This window comes from Pipistrellus kuhlii, unplaced genomic scaffold (assembly GCF_014108245.1).
Source record: "Pipistrellus kuhlii isolate mPipKuh1 unplaced genomic scaffold, mPipKuh1.p scaffold_m20_p_3, whole genome shotgun sequence".
NCBI lineage: Eukaryota > Metazoa > Chordata > Mammalia > Chiroptera > Vespertilionidae > Pipistrellus > Pipistrellus kuhlii.
In genome coordinates this window covers 34284418-34303338 of record NW_023425529.1, presented here as the reverse complement: position 1 = coordinate 34303338, position 18921 = coordinate 34284418, and the positions used below count along the sequence as shown (strand labels likewise).

General features: G+C 37.6%; 1 protein-coding gene across 1 annotated transcript in view; it reads left to right on the top strand.

Annotated features, from left to right (window-relative positions):
* The window catches only part of LOC118730502 (sucrase-isomaltase, intestinal), an 85971-nt gene that overhangs the window by 59439 nt on the left and 7611 nt on the right, over positions 1-18921 (top strand). The window contains exons 13-18 of the mRNA XM_036458508.1: positions 4208-4325; positions 9486-9654; positions 11116-11232; positions 15380-15528; positions 16274-16358; positions 18400-18456. Of these exons, the coding sequence (XP_036314401.1) occupies positions 4208-4325; positions 9486-9654; positions 11116-11232; positions 15380-15528; positions 16274-16358; positions 18400-18456 (695 nt within the window). The remainder of the gene's footprint in view (positions 1-4207; positions 4326-9485; positions 9655-11115; positions 11233-15379; positions 15529-16273; positions 16359-18399; positions 18457-18921) is intronic.

Below are 18921 nucleotides of genomic sequence, written 5' to 3'. Positions count from 1 at the left end.
AGTTAGACTCCATAATTTTAAGCTAAACAAATAAACATGAGTCCTAATAAGGAAGGTTGAGACTAGACTTAAAAGGTCCAAATTGTACAAGGAGAACATGTAAAAAAGGAAATACCTTTATTTCATGTGAAGTAATAACAATCACTAGTACTATTTATTATTAATATGCATATTAGTAATTTTATTATTGGTAATATTAATAATCAAAGTATTAATTAAGAAAAATAAGGGTAAGCAAAGTCACAGAATGGATCCCTACTAAGAAACCCCATTAAAGCCGCTGTCCAAAGGCCCATTTCTGAGCAGACTTGTATTTTTTAAAAATATATTTTTATTGATTTTAGAGAGGAAAGGAGAGGGAGAGAGAAACATCAATGATGGGAGAGAATCAATGCACAATCCCCACTGGGGATCGAGCCTGCAACCCAGGCATGTGCCCTTGACCAGAATCAAACCTGGGACTCTTCAGTCTTCAGGCCAATGCTCTATCCATTGAGCCAAACGAGCTGGGGCTGAGCAGACTTATTTTAAGCCAAGCCTTGGTGATGTGTATGTACTGTATGCTATGGTCAAAGTCAGCAAATTGTATACATTAAATATGGGTAGGTTTGTGTATGTCAATCAGACCTCACTAAAGCTATGTTTGTTTGTTTTTAAAGAAATGGAAAAACAGAAGAGAAAAGGCTAATACTTTCTGCAAATAGCTTTTAGAAACAAGAGCTAAAAATCTCTAAAAATCTGAACTTTTACTCGTTTCACACTGAGTTAACTTGGAGGGAAGAGTTCCTTCCTGTCCTGAGACCTCCTTTCCAGAAAGCCTGAATTTCTACCATCAGTGGGTGAGACTTATTCCCTTCTGTATATGTGCAGAGGCCAAAACTCTTACAGCAAATAGAGAATGTTAGTGGTACCTAGTCTTCCCCCAACTTAGCTATGACAATGCTCAAGTTTTCTTATATAGTTGTAGTCTTTTCTGCTTTTAAAGTATTCAGGAAGAAAGTCATTATTTGGTTTGGCAATTTCTTTCTCATATTTAACCTAAACTTTCTATACTTTAAACGGATTTCCTCTTCAATTTTTTGTAGAAATGAGAGAGAATGTTCTGGTTGTGCTGTGTGAGAATTCTTTATATTCTTCATGAACAATCTTTTGCTCTGTTATGCACAGTACAAGATGCTAGACACCCACCATCTATTCGATCTGTCAAGGTTCTGCACATACAAACCCAAAAGATAGTTGTCTTTAAGAAGCTCAGAGTCTAGCAAAGGTGACCATAGTGTGAACATAAAGTGAAATACAATCAGAGACTTCTAGGTGATGATGGCCAAAGGAAGGCATGGCCAGAATTTCAGATATCAATGAAGTGGGGCAGGGGGCGGGGGAGAGGAGGAGGGAATTGCAAAAAGACAAAATTTTGGCCATAGCAATCGAAAAGTGAAAGGGAGCCAAAACCAGTTTGGCTCAGTGGATAGAGTGTCTGCCTACGGACTAAAGGGTCCCAGGTTCGATTCCGGTCAAGAGCTTGTGCCTTGGTTGCGAGCACATCCCCAGTGGGGGTGGGGGGGGGAGATATGGAGGTGCAAGAAGCAGCTGATCCATGATTCTCTCATCGATGTTTCTAACTCTCTATCCCTCTCTCTTCCTCTCTGTAAAAAATCAATAAAATATATATTTTTTAAAGGGGGAAAAAGCTTTAAAAAAAATGAAAGGGAAATCATTCTTATACCATTACCTTCAGAAGTGGCAGAGAATGTCTCATCCCATTTTCTCCTAGAAAACAGAGCCTGACTTAAGACAAAACTTATCTGGAAAGATGAAGTTATTTGTGGGGAGGTTTGAAGAGTAGGAAGTGAAGGAATCCCCAGGCAAAATGAGTAAGGAAAAAAGTGAAATGAAGCAGAGGTGGAAGGAAAGTAAATATAAGATGGTGTTTTACTGAATTGACCAGAGCTTCATAAGAAAATAGAACCATTGCTCAGCCATGTTGTTGTTGTTGTTGTTGTTGTTGTTATTTGTTAATCTGGTAAGTGTGAAATGACAGTTCATTGTGTATTTAATGCTTATAAATGGTACTAAACATTTTTTGTCTTCATTGGATTTGCAGGTTTTACTGACCTGTTCAATGTTTATTTGTTTTTTTCCTATTTTTCTTGTGAGCCATTAGCTTTCTTTCTCCAAGAAAGAAAAATATGTGTAAAAAATATCTCTACTAATTTCTGGCTTATCTTTTATAATAATTCTCTTTTTTGGATCTTTTGTTGAACAAAAGTTCCTAACTATACTACTGTCAAATTTATCAATCCATTTCTTTATCAGTTTTTAAGAAATACTTTTGAATTTGAGGTCATAAACATATACAATCAACTTGAAGTTGATTTTGAGCAGTATGAAAAAACAGTCTAACTTTATTTCTTTTATTAATCCTTACCTGAGGATATTTTTTTCCATTGAGTTCTAGAGAGAGTGGAAGGGAGGGAAGAGGAGAGGGAAAGAGAAAGAGAGAAACATTGATTCAAGGGAGACACATTACTGGTTGCCTCCTACACACACCCCAACAAGGGCTGGGAATTGAACCTGCAATTCAGGTATGTGTCCTTGACCAGAAATTGAACCTGTAACTTTTCTGTGCCCAGGCTGATGCTCTAACACCATTGAGAATGCTGCCCAAGGCCTTTTTTTAAATTTTTTTTTATTTTTTTTTTATGCATGTGGAGATAGAATTGTCCTAGAACTAATTAAAAGGCTATTTTTTTCCTCCTCCCATTGATCTGCCCTATTTATTTATTTTTTTGATAGGTATCTATATATACTTTGTGTTACTTTTAGACTGCTATTTCTGTTCTGTTGGTTTTTCTTTCCCTTTAACAATTTGACACTGTATTAATTTCTATTGCTTTATAATGAACCTGGAAGTAATGTGGAAAATAGACTTATCCCTTGGCCTCCTTCAAGAATGTTTTGGCTGTTGGACATTAAATCCATAAATCAATTTGGAAAACACTGACATTTTTATAATACTGAATTTCCAGTAGAATAACTTTGGTACTTTTCCCCTTTATTTGTCTTTTAAAATTACTTTTTACACTGTGCTGTGTGAGAATTCTTTATATGCTTGATGCACAATCTTCAAATTCTATGTCTTTAGGAAGATTTAGATTTATTTGGTTAATCTTATTTCTCTAGGTTTTCTATATTTTTATACTATTTTAAATGCCTAATTTTAGTCATTCAACTTTGTATTTGTTGTTAATTTATAAAGTGTAATTGGTTGATTTTCTTATATTGATTTTTTTAATCTAGAAAATGTGCTATATTATAATACTAATTCTCAAAGTTTACCTGTTGATTCTTTTGGATTTTATTTCTCTGTAGACATTCACATTATAGCATTGGTTCTCCCATTCTATTCCTTTTACTTTGGATTTATTTTTCTTTGTTTTATTTCACTAAGAATTCCAGTACAAGAACTGGTAATGGTAGGCACCTTCTTCTTCCCAATCTCAATGACATGTTTTAAATGTTTCACAATTATGAATTTGGCTATAGGTATTTTTGTAGAAAAACTTAACAAAGTTAGGGAAGTTTATTTGATTACTATTTTACTGAAAGGTTTTTGTCAAGAGTAAAGTTCAATTTTATCAAACACTTAAAAGCATCCGGAGCCGAAACCGGTTTGGATAGAGCATCAGCCTGGGGACTGAAAGGTTCCAGATTCGATTCTGGTCAAGATCATGTACCTTGGTTGTGGGCACATCCCCAGTGAAGGGTATGTAGGAGGCAGCTGATCAATGTTTCTCTCTCATCGATGTTTCTAACTTTCTATCCCTCTTCCTTCCTCTCTGTAAAAACTCAATAATATATATATATATATATATATATTAAAAGCATCTGTAAATGATAGAATGCTTCTTTTGAAATATGTTAATGTATAAATTATGTTGTTTGATTTTTTAATATTAAACTTTATATTTTTGAGAGACATCCATCTTAGTCTTGATACTAACAGCTAACTCTGTTTCATAAATTCAAGATACAAGTAAAAAATTGTCATGTTAGTATAACACTGTTGTCACTGCTTGAAAGATACTTAACGTCTTCAGGAAACTCATACACTAGTGAGGGTGATCAATATGGAAACAAACAAATAAAATACAAGAAGGATATTTTAATTATGTTAAAGTGCCTATTTCTCTTATTTTATTTTTAGATATCACAGGTGGCTTGTTGGCTGAGAAAACATTATGTCCCGATTCCAAGACTTATCTTGGATATCATTATGATACACATTCTCTGTTTGGCTGGTCTCAAGCAATACCTACTTTCTAGTGAGTAGTTTGTAAACCTCCTTGAAATGTTTTTAGTATTTGCACATTGTTTTTAAAATGTCCTTTAAGAAATAGGAAATGTTTGTTTAAAGCCAGTGTTACATGTTATTGTTTCTTAATTTATTCAAGGACCAGTAAGTTATCTTCCTCTTTAAAGACTTTATCTTGCTCACTTATTATTTTTATTAAATGTTCTCATTAATTATATATATATATATATGTGTGTGTGTTTAACAACCTGTTGCAGTAGCACAAAAGCAGAGCAAAATGATCTCATTAAAAGCATAAAAACTTGTCAAAGACAACTAAAGCTAAAATTTTGATTCAGATAAATGTTAGAGATTTGGGGGATAATTTTAGAATGTAGGAAGTAATTGTTAATAAACTTCACAAAGATTTTAGGGGTAATGTGCACTGGTACTATCCAGAGGTGATCCTATTTGGTCACCTCTGGATAGAGCCGTTTTAAGCCTAGTTAAATATTAATGGGTAAAGTCCCCACCACTAGAGGCATAAGTCAGGATTTGTGCTGCTATAAATTTAAGACACCAAGTGTGATACATCGGAAGCTTGACAGGCAATCCTCTTCTCTCCTGGAATTAATAATCCCAGGTCCTAAGCATCCTTTCAGTGCCACCTGATTATGTGTCCCTCTGTGTTGCACCATTTCTGTCTTTCCCTGTGTATATCTACAGGGAGACTCTCATAGGCTGCATTAGTAGAATTAGGTTCAAGGGTTCAGGTATAGAACACTGTGTTTCCATTTACTGCACCCTTGTCTGTCTGCAACAGGTGTTCCTTCCAACAGAGGTTCATTAGAGTACCTCCACAATTTGTTCTAAGTATAGACAAAATATATATGGTTCATATAGTCAGCTTGTTTGATTTATAAAGCGAACTCTCAGAAATACTGGGTTTTAAGGTATCAGGATCAAAATAGAACAGATTATTTTTGCCATATACAAATACATCTCATTTTTAAGGTTTGGAATGTAGTCATTGTCCCAGAGCCATGTGTTCAGGGACCTTAATGAAATTTGTCTGGTAAGCATGATAGAAAATTGCAGAGCTGAAGTGAACATAAGGGTTATTTAACCACAGTCTCTCCTACCTACTTCTGGAAAATATTTAGGTCTTAATTTGACAGAAAACAAAATTAATACATATACAGTAAACTTGATAGACAACATTCAGAATATATATTTAATAGGGATAATTATAAAAAACAGAAACAAGTGGCTTGCAACTGAAGCATAGTAATCTCCATCTTGTATTAAAAACTGCTGTTTGAATTCTCTGCTATTGTTAGATAGTCCTTAGTTCTGTAAACTCTGTCATTATAAACTCTGTCACTTTAGACAGTGTGTTATTCTGTAAAATGACTTTGTTTTTAGTTCAAATAATAGAAACAGATAAACTTAACTGTCTGACCTTGCAAGCTAGCCATCCAATGTAATAGACTAATACGGATAATAATTATGCCACGTACAAACTCATTTTGTATTCAAGGTTACAACGTCTGTAACAATAACTCACACAGAGCCCTTTGTAATATCTGCAAACAAAGAGGCTCGAAGAGAATAAACACAGAAAGACTTCCTGTATGGGGGGCTCAGAGATTTGGAAAAAGATATCTCCCCCTGCGCCATGCACAATAAATGACTTCTAGTTAATTGGCTCGTTAAGGCATCTTGTATCTCACTCAATAGTTGATTTATAATACAATACAACTATTTGGGGTTTATTTAATTTATTTTTTAAAAATGGTATTGAACTTCTTTGGGGTGACATCTATATATATATAAGCCAACTGGTGGAACAACCAAAATGACCAGAATCACCAGTGGCTAGCACATGCACTATGGTGGCCAACTGGCCTGATCGGGGGTTGGGCCAGCCAGCCAACTGCCTGCAGCCCTTCCCCACTGCCAGCCCTGCCCCCAATCACTCTCCCCCCTCATCACTGAAGTGTGATGTTCAGTGATTTTAAGTAAGTAAATGCTCTTCAGCCTTCATAGAACAGGAACTGAATGACGAGTGATCAGGAGGAAAACTGCTCACAGTCTGGACCATCAGTCAGGTGTGCAGGAGAGGTGCCCAGCACAACCACCATCTTCCCTGCCCCTGATCACCTCCCAACCCCAATGCAGTCAGGTGTCCAGGAGAAGTGCCCAGCACAACCACCATCTTCCTACATTCTCTCTCCACTGCTTACTACCAAAAAGGGCAGCCAAATTACACCACAACCTCTCTAGAGGGTTTGTCAGCAGGGAACTAAACCACACTACCTGTCTAGGGAGAGGCTGAGAAACAGAATCTGTAAGTGTCCTTGACACTAAAGTGCCTTGAAGCTTCAACTCATCTGAAAGCCATATGTATACACCCTGAAAAGATCTTTGACACTAATAACTCCTCCTGGCCAGCCCTGCCCCCAATTGCCCCCCCCCCCACCTGATCAGGGATGGGTGGCCGAAACCCACCCATGTACAAATTCATGAGCTGTGCCACTACTTTGTTAATGAAATTATATAGCCTTCAAATGTATAATTCTATAATATTAATACATCATCTATATATTATATTTTGTGTTCACCACCTAAGTCAAGTCTCCTTCCATTACCATTTTGTCCTACCTTCCCCTTCTGCTATTTCCCTCCATTCCCCTTTCCCTCTGATAATATACTACTGTCTGGGTCTATGCATTGTGTGTGTGTTTTCTTTGCTTAATCCCTTCACCCTTTTCACCCTTATTTTATTGAAAAGGTAAGAAATCAGTTCTTTAGATTTTAGAACGTATCACTCATACCTAGGTTACCTAAGAAATTGTGAATTGTGTTTCCCCCATCAAGAAATTTAGGCAAGAAGATGAAGAAGGAGGAGGAGGAGGGGGAAGAGGAGGTGGAGAAGAGAGAGAAATAAGGAGTAGAAAATGTAGACAAGTATCCCTCGTCAGTGTTGAAAATTATATTTCTGAGTACTTTTCATACCTCAGGGATAAAAAATGAATGTCACTTCCAAACGCTGAACTTAATGGAACTCAATGAAAATTACTTCCCAGAGGCATAAAAATAGTTTTAAGTGGAAGCATTAGCAAGCTTCATCTAGAGAAGGCATAAAAGATGTTTACTGAAATTATAACTACAGCCTCTATCATTCAATTTAATCTAACAGTTTAACTCCCCCCTCCTCGTTATTTTACCCTTGAGAAACAAAATGATCAGTCCTGGATTTCTAGGTAGACAAATAATGGCCTAAAATTTCGATTCAAGTTGTCTAACCTGGGTGAAGCAGATCTGGGGCTGTAACTGCTGGGCACAGTTTAGAAAGTACAGGAAGGAAATGAGCCGTTAGTAAGCACTTGTTATGTGCTAGCTGGTTTTGAGAGGTTCTTTCATATATAACTTATTTTCATTTATACATATAACAACTCTGAGAATTAAGCATCATTAGCCCATTTTATAGTAGTTAAGTACCATGCTCAAAAGTTATATGTTATAATGATGAGCTAGACGAAGTTTAAACTACATCTGTTTGATTGCAAAACCTATTTCAGTTAGCTTCTTATTTGTAGGTTAGATTTTAAAGTGCTTAAACAGCGCCCAAATATTAATAAATTCTAACTTCTCCATTGGCTATAATTTTATCTCTAACTCCAATGTAGGAAAGGAAATACTGGGAGAGCCTGGCACAGTCCTTATTCTAGAAGCGAGTGAAAACAGGGAGTAACTATGTGACTTGGCCTAAGTAACTCATCTTATATTTGGATCTTTCCAACCCCTACAGAGTATAATTAACCACAGCCATCCTTCCAACCCTAATACCCTCTTGTAAAAACAGATTTGAAAGTATGAAGTTGTCTGTGAAATGAGTCACCATTCTTAATGACAACCATTGTTTAAATTTCTATCTCTTTTTCTGATAATTAATTTTAGGAATTTCATCTGTCTTAGCCAAGGCTAAATGATATTTTCTTTGCATAGCTAAATGTAAGTTAGCATCCTAAGAAGTTTGTGTATCAAGGTGGTGTTACTTTCACCTATTTCAACTTCCAAGGAAGTATTAAAGAAATGATTATTTCTTTCTTAGTGCTTTCAAGAAGTATTTATGGAACACCTGCTATATGGCAGGCATTGTTTTAGGCACTAGGGTATAGACCAATAAGATTATCAGAAATATGTCCCTGATTTCCAGGAGCTTTATATTTCACTAGATTTTAGCAATTTTTTTCCATTATGAAAAGAGATGTATCAATTTTGTAAACAAATCAGTTTTTATTATGTATATTGTACATATGTGGATTGAAACACCTGTCAGAACTTCAGTGAGGTAACAGGATGGTTTGATATACTGGTAAGTGGCCAAAAGAATATAAATGGCAATCAAGGTTAGAAGTGAAGCTGAAATAGAGTGGAGACCAGATTTTGATGTTAAAGAAAAAAAAGAAAAAAAAAACCCAAAATGGTTAAACATACAAGTTAAATTCAAACAAGAAACAACCAAAACAAAAACTTAGAATAATGATACTAAATATCTATACATGTTATTTTTATACCATATATTAATACATGTAAGGTTTCACTAAGGAAATATAATCAGTATCAAACTACAATTACTGGCATTTTCAACTGTAGTATAAAGGCAGCCATTGCCACATATTTAAAAAAAAAAAAAAAAACGCAGAATTTTAAAAAATGTAGATGCCAAGGACTCATTCCCAGATAGTCTGATTTAGTTGATCAGTGATGATACCTTCCCTTTTTTTCTTTTAAAGTCCTCAGATATTTCTAATATACAGCATGGTTGAGAAACCCTGTACTACCTGCCTGGTAGTATAACATATAAGAAACATTTAGTATGAGAAAATTTGGTTTGGATGGTTAGCAATGCTTTTTAACAGCTGTTTCATGAAATGTGTAAAAATGGTTTACATATGGCAAGTTCTCTTTTTGTTCTCTTCATTGCCACCATTTTATGTTCTCACAGATTTATACCTTTGCTCAAATATTTAAATTACATGAAATAGGGACTTGTTCATGCACCTTAAGATCATGTGTTGGTTTTGTGGGTGTGTTTTTTTTTGTTGTTGTTTGTTTGTTTGCGGGGTGAGGGGGGTATCATTTTAGAACAGTACTAAAGAAAGTGTTTCTATGTTTTCCCAAGTGCCTCTCAGAATGCCACTGGAAAGCGAGCATTTGTTTTGAGTCGTTCGACATTTGTCGGGAGCGGGAAATACACTGGCCATTGGCTGGGTGATAACTTTTCACGTTGGAGAGATATGCATATGTCAATCATTGGAATGCTAGAATTTAATCTCTTTGGGATTCCATATGTAAGTTTTCAAATTAAACATTCAATTAAATTTAGGCCTGTCAATCCATATTATTTGGGGGCTTCTATGAAGATAAAATGCACTCAAGTTGTTTCAGGACATCATAAATAATACGCTTCATAATGTCACTTTAGCATTGCCCTCAACCTATATAGATTTCAAGAGAACCACATATGTCTTAATTGTTTTTGTTTGTTTTGTGTCAGGAAGACACTTGGTCAAGGTAAAACCAGAGAAGTTTATTTCCTGTGTCATTCACTTCTATCTTCACCCATTCACAATTCTTCTATAACCTTTTACGATGAGCTTTATAGGTTATGTGTGAACAAAGAAGGGATGGACAATTTGGAAGGAGGAATAGAAAGCTCACTCAGGAAAAAAAGTGAAATTAAATCAGCAAAATGTCCCAAACACATAGCAAAATACTTTCTTATCTGAGCCCTAGTGATAAACAACTTAGCTGTGGAAGAATTGGCTGCTACAATAACAAATTTCAAAGTTTTATTGCAGCAGATTTCCCATATCCAAGTGACTTTCTACAAGAATAAAAGATAGGGCAATATTTGTCTTATTTTGGAAAGCTTCAAGTAAAATTGCTGTGTACTCAAATTCCGTGAGAATTGCATTTGTTGTTCAAGTGATGGATTAGGTACTTTCAAAGAAGAATTGTGAAATAAATATTGAAAGTGAAATACAACTTCAAGTTTTGTCTGGACTAGAAACTGACAGAAGCAAAAGTTATAATATAAGCAGCTTCATAGAGGAAGGGAGCATGACCTGGTCTTCCTCCACTGAACATTTTAGTTTTAGTAGAGTAGATCACAACCCCATAGTTTGGGGACTAACATTTTTATTACAAGTGACAGGTTTTATGACTCCATGCTTTACTTCTTTGTGCTATTTTTTGCCTACAAACTTCAGCATTAATTGAGTTTGGGGGTTAAAGATAATATTTCTGAGAGGGGGAAAAAAAGAGTTCAGAAATAAAACAATTTGGAGACTGAGAGACACCTTTCTTAGATATAAGGAAGCAAAGTATCTGTAACTTTATATGATAAAAGGGAAAGCATAATTAGGTCTATAATCCTGAGGCTTTTGTTCCAGCCTGAGTGGTTAGCCACTAAGGATTTGGATTAGCTAAATGTTTTATGTCTCTAACTTCCATATTGAGGCAGGGAATTTATAGTACTGCACTTGGGGGGGTTGGGGGAAATCATTTGTATGCATATTTGATTACCTAAAACACTTATACTGTCATATAGTCCATAGAATATTTTTTAATCAAGGTGGTCAAGAAGGAATTATCACTATTTTACTCCAAATGTTCTTCTCAAAGAAGATCTTTTCATCTTTAGATTCCACAGTAAAAATTAAAAATAACATGTCCTAAAATTTTCAGTGCAGGTTTTATGGCAAAATTAATAAGTGATATACTTTGAGGTCATAAAAATCTCTCCCCAGATTGGAGCTGATATTTGTGGGTTTAATGAAGAGACAACCTATGAACTTTGCCTTCGTTGGATGCAACTTGGGGCATTTTATCCCTTTTCCAGAAACCATAATGCAATTGGAAATAAGGTGAGTGAGAAGTAATGTAAAATGGTAGCTACTGTACAGTATTCAGTATTAACCTGTATTTAAGAACTGTGGTTTGAAAGTACATATAGAATCATAAAAATAAGAATTAAATCAAACTTTTTTAAACAAAGTTGTCAAAATATATGATTTTTTAAAATTTAGATGTTATTAGTTGTATTAAAAAAAACAAAACAAAAAAAAAACTGCTAGAATTGCCGGAACCAGTTTGTCTCAGTGGTAGAGCGTCAGTCTGCAGACTGAAAGGTCCCAGGTTCGATTCTGGTTAAGGGCATGTACATTGGTTGCGGGCACATCCCCGGTAGGGGTTGTGCAAGAGGCAGCTGGTCGATGTTTCTCTCTCATCGACGTTTCTAGCTCTCTATCCCTCTCTCCTCCTCTCTGTAAAAAATCAATAAAATATTGTATATTTAAAAAATAAATAAATAAAATAAAATAAAAATAAAAACTGCGAGAATAACTAAAAAATGAATGTTGGAGAAATAGCTTCTCTAAAATTATCCTTAAAAATGCATTTTTTACATTAAATAATTTTTATTTGTCAATTGCAGTTAACATACAATATTATATTAATTTCAGGTGTACAACTTAATGACTAGACATTATATAACTCACTACATTATCATCCTGAGAAATCTAATACTCACCTGAAGCCATGCATAGTTGTTACTGGATTATTGACAATATTCCCAAATTGTATTTTACATCCCTGTGACTGTTTTGTAACTACCAATTTGCACTTCTTAATCCCTTTACATTTTCACCCATCTCCCTGGCCTTCCTACTATTTTAAAGGAGTCCTAACATTTCAGGTATTACTGGTTTGGTGGTGGAAACTCCTGTAGCTTTTTCTTGTCTGAGAAAGTCTTTATCTGTCTTTCAATTCCAAATAATAGCTTTGCTGGTAGGGTAATCTTTGTTTTAGGTACTTGCTTTTCATCACCTTGAATATTTCTTGCCAATCTCTTTTGATGTGTTTCCTTTTTTATGTGTCTCCTCTCTTTGTTGGAGTTCTCACTGAGATTATTGAGGATCCTTATAATCAGTGTCTTGAACTCTGCAACTGGTAGATTACTTGTCTCCATTTTGTTTAGTTCTTTTATTGGAGTTTTATACTGTTCTTTCATTTGGGACATGATTTTTATTTTTTTTTTTGTCTCCTAATTTTGGCAGCTCCCTTGTTTTGGTTTCTATCTGTTAGTTAGAGCTGCTACATCTCCTGAACTTGGTAGAGTGAGCTTACGTAGAAAGTGTTCTGTAGAGTTCAGTGACGCAGCCTCCCAGATAACCTGAGCTGGCACTCTAAGTGTGCCCCCCACCCTTGGGCTATGTATACATCCTTCTGTTGTTGTTGAACCTTGATTGCTGTTGTCATGTCAATGGAAGAGATTTACTCCCAGGTCAGTCAGCTTCAAGTGCAAGGACTGGCTGCAATCACTGTGAAGGGTCAACTGTGCAGGGGCTGATCCCTCAGGCAGGAATGACTTCAGTGGGCTCTGGTGCCCTCTGAGTCTGCCCCTTGAGTGTGTTGCTGGTGGAGGTGGTTGGTTGGTACTTCAATGTGGTCTGAAGCTGTCCACTGGGTGCACTGGCTCTGGGGCCTCCTGGAAGATGCAGGCCAAAGTCAGTTGTCACCTGTGTTCTGTTCAGGGCCTCCTGGCATGAGCAACAAAGCAATATGCAGATGGCTGCTACCTGTGCTGGGCTTGGAGGTGCCCAGGAGAGGAGGCCAAGCTGTGGACTGAGGCTAGCTGCCCCTAGTGGTAGACCTTGAGCCACTTAGCTAGAGGTATTGGGAAACACTGAGGCCAGATGTTACCTGTTTGAGCAATTTTTGGAAAGTCTGAAGCATGGCCAATACAGGCCATTCATATGGGAAACCAATGAAAACAGCTTTGGTGAGCTGGAAAATTAGGTGGGGGGTTAGGCGGTATCATGGAATCATAAGGTTAGGGCTACAGTATTAGCCACATTGATAGAGACTCAGGTGCTCACCTGCTGGCTCTGTAGGTGGAGGACTCATCAAAGGAACAATGACCTCTGCCAGCACTTCTGTGTGAGCGAAAGCTTGCCTCTCCAGCTCTTACCCTGTGGCCAGACAATTCAGTTCCTCCCTGTATGCCCTTGGTGCCTTTCGTTTTGCTTCCCCAGACTGGAACTCAGAGAGGATGGATCTGAGTAAGTCGACACACAGGCTCTTAAAAGGAACTGTCTGGGACCCCAGCAGCACTTTGTCTCACTCAGCCACAATTCCTGCTGGTTCTTATAGCCAGAAGTTATGGAAACTTCTCTTCCCAGTGCTGGAACCCTGTCATAGGGCTCGGACCCTTTGCTCCCTGGTGGGGAGACCTTTAGAGCTGAGATATCCCTCCTGGTTTTTATCCACTACGAGTGAGTGTGGGACCAGCCCATTTTAAATCCCCATTCTTCCTCTAGTCTTGATATTGCTTCTTTATATCTTTAGTTGTACAAATTCTGTTCTGCTAAATTTCAGGCAGTCTGAATGATGGTTGTTCTGTAGTTGTAATTTTGTGTGTGTTTGTGTGTGTTGGGGGAGCAGGGGTGCTATGGGAGGATTCAAGTACTTCTTTGTCTACAGCACCATCTTGGCAGGAACCTAAAGTGCATTGTTGATACTTTCTCACAGAGGGAGCACATTGCATCCTTTTAAATAATCAATAAACAAAACTTGCCTGCATAACATAAGGTAGCTGCAGACAAACCTGTAATATGTCTAGTTATTTTGCTTTAGTAGGTCAGAATCTACCAAATTTCACGTTTCTGCTTTGATGGCAGGCAGATATTATAGTATGAGTAGAGGCCTGGTGCATGAAATTTGTGCACAGTGTGGGGGGGGGGGTGTCCCTCAGCCTGGCCTGCACCGGCTCCAATCTGGGACCCCTCATGGGATGTCCAACTGCCAGTTTAGGAATTATCTCTGTGGGATTGGGCCTCAACCGGCAATCAAACATCCCTCCCACAATCCAGGACCATTGGTTCCTAACCACACATCTGCCTGCCTGCCTAATGTCCCCAAATGTCTTCCTCTGCTGGTCTGGTGACCCCAAAAGCCCTCCCCAGCTGGCCTGGTAGCCTCCAACTGCCCTCCCCTGCAGGCCTGATCTCACCCTCAATTTCCCTCTTCTGCAGGCAAATTTGGTTCTAATTGGTCAGTTTCTATGCCAGTCAGGGTCAAAAACTCCACCTTTTAGGCAGCTATTGGCTCCTCACAGTTGACCCAGATTTGGTTCTGATTGGCCAGGTTCTATTGGGCTTATCAACAGGGCCTGATCAGAAAGGCAGGGCTTATCAGTATCCCCAGTGGAGGCTGGAAGAGAAATGGAGGCAGGGCTGCTGACCAGGCTCAGAGGGAAAGAGAGAGGCAAGTGCTGGTCAAAAGCTGCCACCACAGATGCTACAGTTTAGCCCCTACTTATCTCTTTAGGTCTCTTTCTGAGCCTGATTCACAGCCCCCTTAGCAGTCATTGCTAGGTCACTGGGCCTACAGCTGCAGTGGTCAGCTCTGTGTCACCGTGGAAACCCAGTGCTGACTTCCAGTTGGTCTGCCTTTGATCGTGATCAGTAGTTACACCCTGGCTTTTTATTATAGAGATAATAAAAGACTAATATGCAAATTGATAAACAATGGCATGACCAGTCGCTATGATGCGCACTGACTACCAGAGGGCAGATACCCAACCCAGGAGCTACTCTCTGGTGGTCAATGTACTCCCACAGGAGGAGTGTGGCTCAGCTAGAAGCCAGGCTCCCACCTCCGTGGCAGCGCTAAGATTGTCCAACTGATGGCTTAGGCCCACTCCACCTGAGAAGCAGGCCTAAGCCATCAGTTGGACAACACCCAAGGGCTCCCAGACTGCAAGAGGGTGCAGGCCGGGCTGAGGAAACTCCTCCCTTCCCCTGAGTGCATGAATTTTGTGGGTTGGGCCTCTAGTGTAATATATTTGAGAAACAACTCTGCAATCTACTATTGTGAAAGGCTTTCAAGTTGAAATAAGTAATATTTTTTAAATGTTCTCTTTCTCCCTAACCACTAAAGAATAAAATAAAAGTAACACTTAAAATTTCCCATTTCAGTTAATAGGTCTGTTGAAATGTTTCTCTTTTATAGGAGCAAGACCCTGGGGTATTTGGAGAAGAGTTTGCTGCTATTTCCCGTTCTGCATTAAGGATTAGATACTCATTGCTGCCTTACTTATACACCCTCTTCTACCATTCTCATGTCAGCGGAAATACAGTGGTCCGAGGACTGATGCATGAGTAAATCACATTTAATAATTGTTCTAGTGTTAGGATTTTTACAATGTAGATCTTAGGAACTTGGATTCTCCGACTAAGGGAATTACATGGGGATTAAATAAATATGCAAATCAGTTTTCCTCTCCATTGACTATGATTAGAAATAGTTTACAGATTTGAAAAAATTTAGTTGAGAAGACTCTTTCAATCACATAGCAAAAACAAAAGTTGTGTCTTGCTGTCTAAAAAGTTCAGAATATATAAAAAGAATGAAACGTGGTCACTGCCCACAGATAACTGGGAAGGTTGTAATTAACAGATTTGAAAGTAACTTAGTATAATATAGAACATTATATATTTATGTCCCAATTATGTGGCATAACATATAAAAATTCAAAGAAAGGCAGGGTCAATTTGAAATGGAATGGGCAGCTCCATGAAGGAGATGAGATTGATGCTGAATCCTTAATGGTTGTTTAGGATGCATAAAGGAACAACAAAAACTGAAGACAGTTTGATTGCTTGGTATAGTTTTGACCTTAGTTTTAATGCCCATTTACCTTCTAGTCAGGGAGGACAAGTGATTTCAGTTGCTTTACTTGAAAATAAGATGCTATTCCTAAAATTCTGTTTGTACCCTAAACCTTTCCCTGTTTTTATCTTTTTGGTTTTTTTGGCGAGCGTGAGGTGGTTGAATAATACTTTAGTTACCTATGAAAAGACATTAATTTGATTAAATTAATATTTTTTCACCTAAAAAATCCAGATTTACATCAGATCCTCAGACTCATGGAATTGACAGAGCATTCCTTTGGGGACCTGCTTTAATGATTACTCCAGTACTTGAAGAGGTAAGGACCAGAGTTTTATACCAGCACAGTATAGTTATTCACAATAGTTTGCCTCGGTGCCATTTGATACAACCAGTCCAAGCTTGCTATATATTCTTCCGTTTTTCTTACTTCATTTTCATTCTTGTATTTGAAAACAATGTATTTACATATTTACTACAGGCCTGGTGCACAAAATTCACGCACAGGAGGGGGGTCATCCCTCAGCCCAGACTTTATCCTCTCACAATCCAAGACCCCTCGGGGGATGCCCAACTGCTGGTTTAGGTCTGATCCTGCAGGGATCCCTGCAGGATCAGGTCTAAACTGGCAGTCAGATATCCCTCTCACAATCTGAGACCACTGGCTCCTAACTATTCACCTGCCTGCCTGCCTGCCTGCCTGATTAGCCTTAACCACTCTGTCTGCCTGCCTGATAGCCCCTAACCATTTTGCCTGCCTGCCTGATAGCTGCTAACCGCCTCTGCCTCAGCCTCCTCTGCCGCAGCTTTGTCCAAAAGGATGTCCGGAATGATGTCAGGAAGGTCTTTCAGCTGTCTGGTCTAATTAGCATATTACCCTTTTATTATTATAGATTCTACCTAACGTAAAATAAACCTCATATTAAAAAAATCTCAACAAAACTGAAATATATGCTTTTGCTATTTAGAGATTCTGAAATTGATCTCAAGATAATTTGCGGAAGTAAGATTTCGACCCCCCCCTCCCCCAAATATAAGAAGAAAAGAAATAAAGTACTTTGGTCACCTATGCCAGTTGTCGGCAAACCGAGGCTCCCATTGCCCGACCCACCAACACCCCCACTTCTTCTAATGCCACTTCTTCAAAATAGACTCGCCCAGGCCGAAAACTGACTTCTGCGCATGGGCCACAAAGTTTCAATTGTACTGTACATGTGTGCTCGCATGTGGTATTTTGTGGAAGAGCCACACTCAAGGAGCCAAAGAGCCGTATGTGGTTCTCAACCCGTGGTTTGCTGACCACTGACCTATGCTAATGTAATAGCAGTAAAGTCTATTCTGAAAATTCCAGCTGCTTTATTCATTTTTTGGGGGGAGGGGGGGGAATTTAAAAATTGCTGCTTCAAATCCATTTTTCCTTCTCCTCCAGATGGCTCTTTTCCCAGACTTTAGTTACAAAGGGAGGGAAAACATGACTGTAATCTTAGAGAATTGGGGGCGAAAGCCACACATGCAGGAGAATAGGCAGGATGGTTGTCCTGAGGACGTGTTGACCACAAATCAGTGCCAACTTTCAGGACTGAGTATTGGAATTTCCAGAGGTAGAAAAAGTATTCTCAAGGCTGACTGTTCATTGTGCCGAGTTTCACTAGCTTTTGAACTTGTCATGATTACATAAGAACTGAAGTTGGACCTTTATGGGATTCTTCTAAGCAACTATTTTCTGTATTTTTGGATTGTTCTTGAATTTACCACAGCTCTATCTAAACACCACACACACACAAACATATAGGAGTATAATATAGGCCAATTATAATAATGTGGTCTGCTATATCTGTTTATATATACACATATCCATATATGTATATAAATCTGAAGCATACGCATAATAATATATGTAACATACAGAAGAACAAATCTATACTTAGTAAGAACTCAAGATTATTTAAAATAAATGGATAAATATTTCATATTTTACATTTTTTAGTAAGTACATCACAATTGCCATTGAACTAAAATGCCACGAAGTACTTACCTGGTTAGTAATAGAATATATTTACATTATACTGAAACAATATTTTGAAATATAGCAAACCCAATTAGGCTTTTTAGAAAACATTATCAATATTATACATTCATGTGCCGTAATCCAGACATGAAACATATTTTCTGATAAATCAATCATGTTTCATGGAGATTCTCTAGCCCCACTACATAATCGTGTCTGAGTTGAATAGTACTTGGTTTTAATGATAAACATGATAGGATTCAATATCAAGAAAACAAAATGTAGTTTTACTAGAATACTTTAATTAAAAAGGGGATTGAAAAGTCAAATGTTTTCTTTTTTTTTTTCACAGGGAGCAAGATCTGTTTATGTATATTTTCCTGAAGCATCCTGGTTTGACTTTTACACAGTATGTATTTTATATATAAAAAATAATAATCTATGATCTCAGAGATTTACATGTTTTTTTTCACTATATATATATATATATATATATATATATATATATATATATATATACACAATATATTATTGACTTCAGAGAGCAAGGGAGAGGGAGAGATAGAAACATTGGTCAGCTGCCTCCTGCATGCCTCCTACTGGGGATCGAGTTGGAAACCTGGCCATGTGCCCTGACTAGAATCAAACCTGGAACTTCTTACTCCATGGGATGACATTCAATCCACTGAGCCACTCCGGCAGGAGTTCACCATTTTTTATATGACTTCTAGAACATTGGACTGGATAATGCTGATGCTGTGGTTCTGTATGAACTCCCCTCTTTTCCCCTCCCCTTTTTTTGTTTTACAATTGTTTGCTCCTCTCAAAATGGTATAATTAAGCCATAAATAGAATGGCATATGTTTAAGGTGAG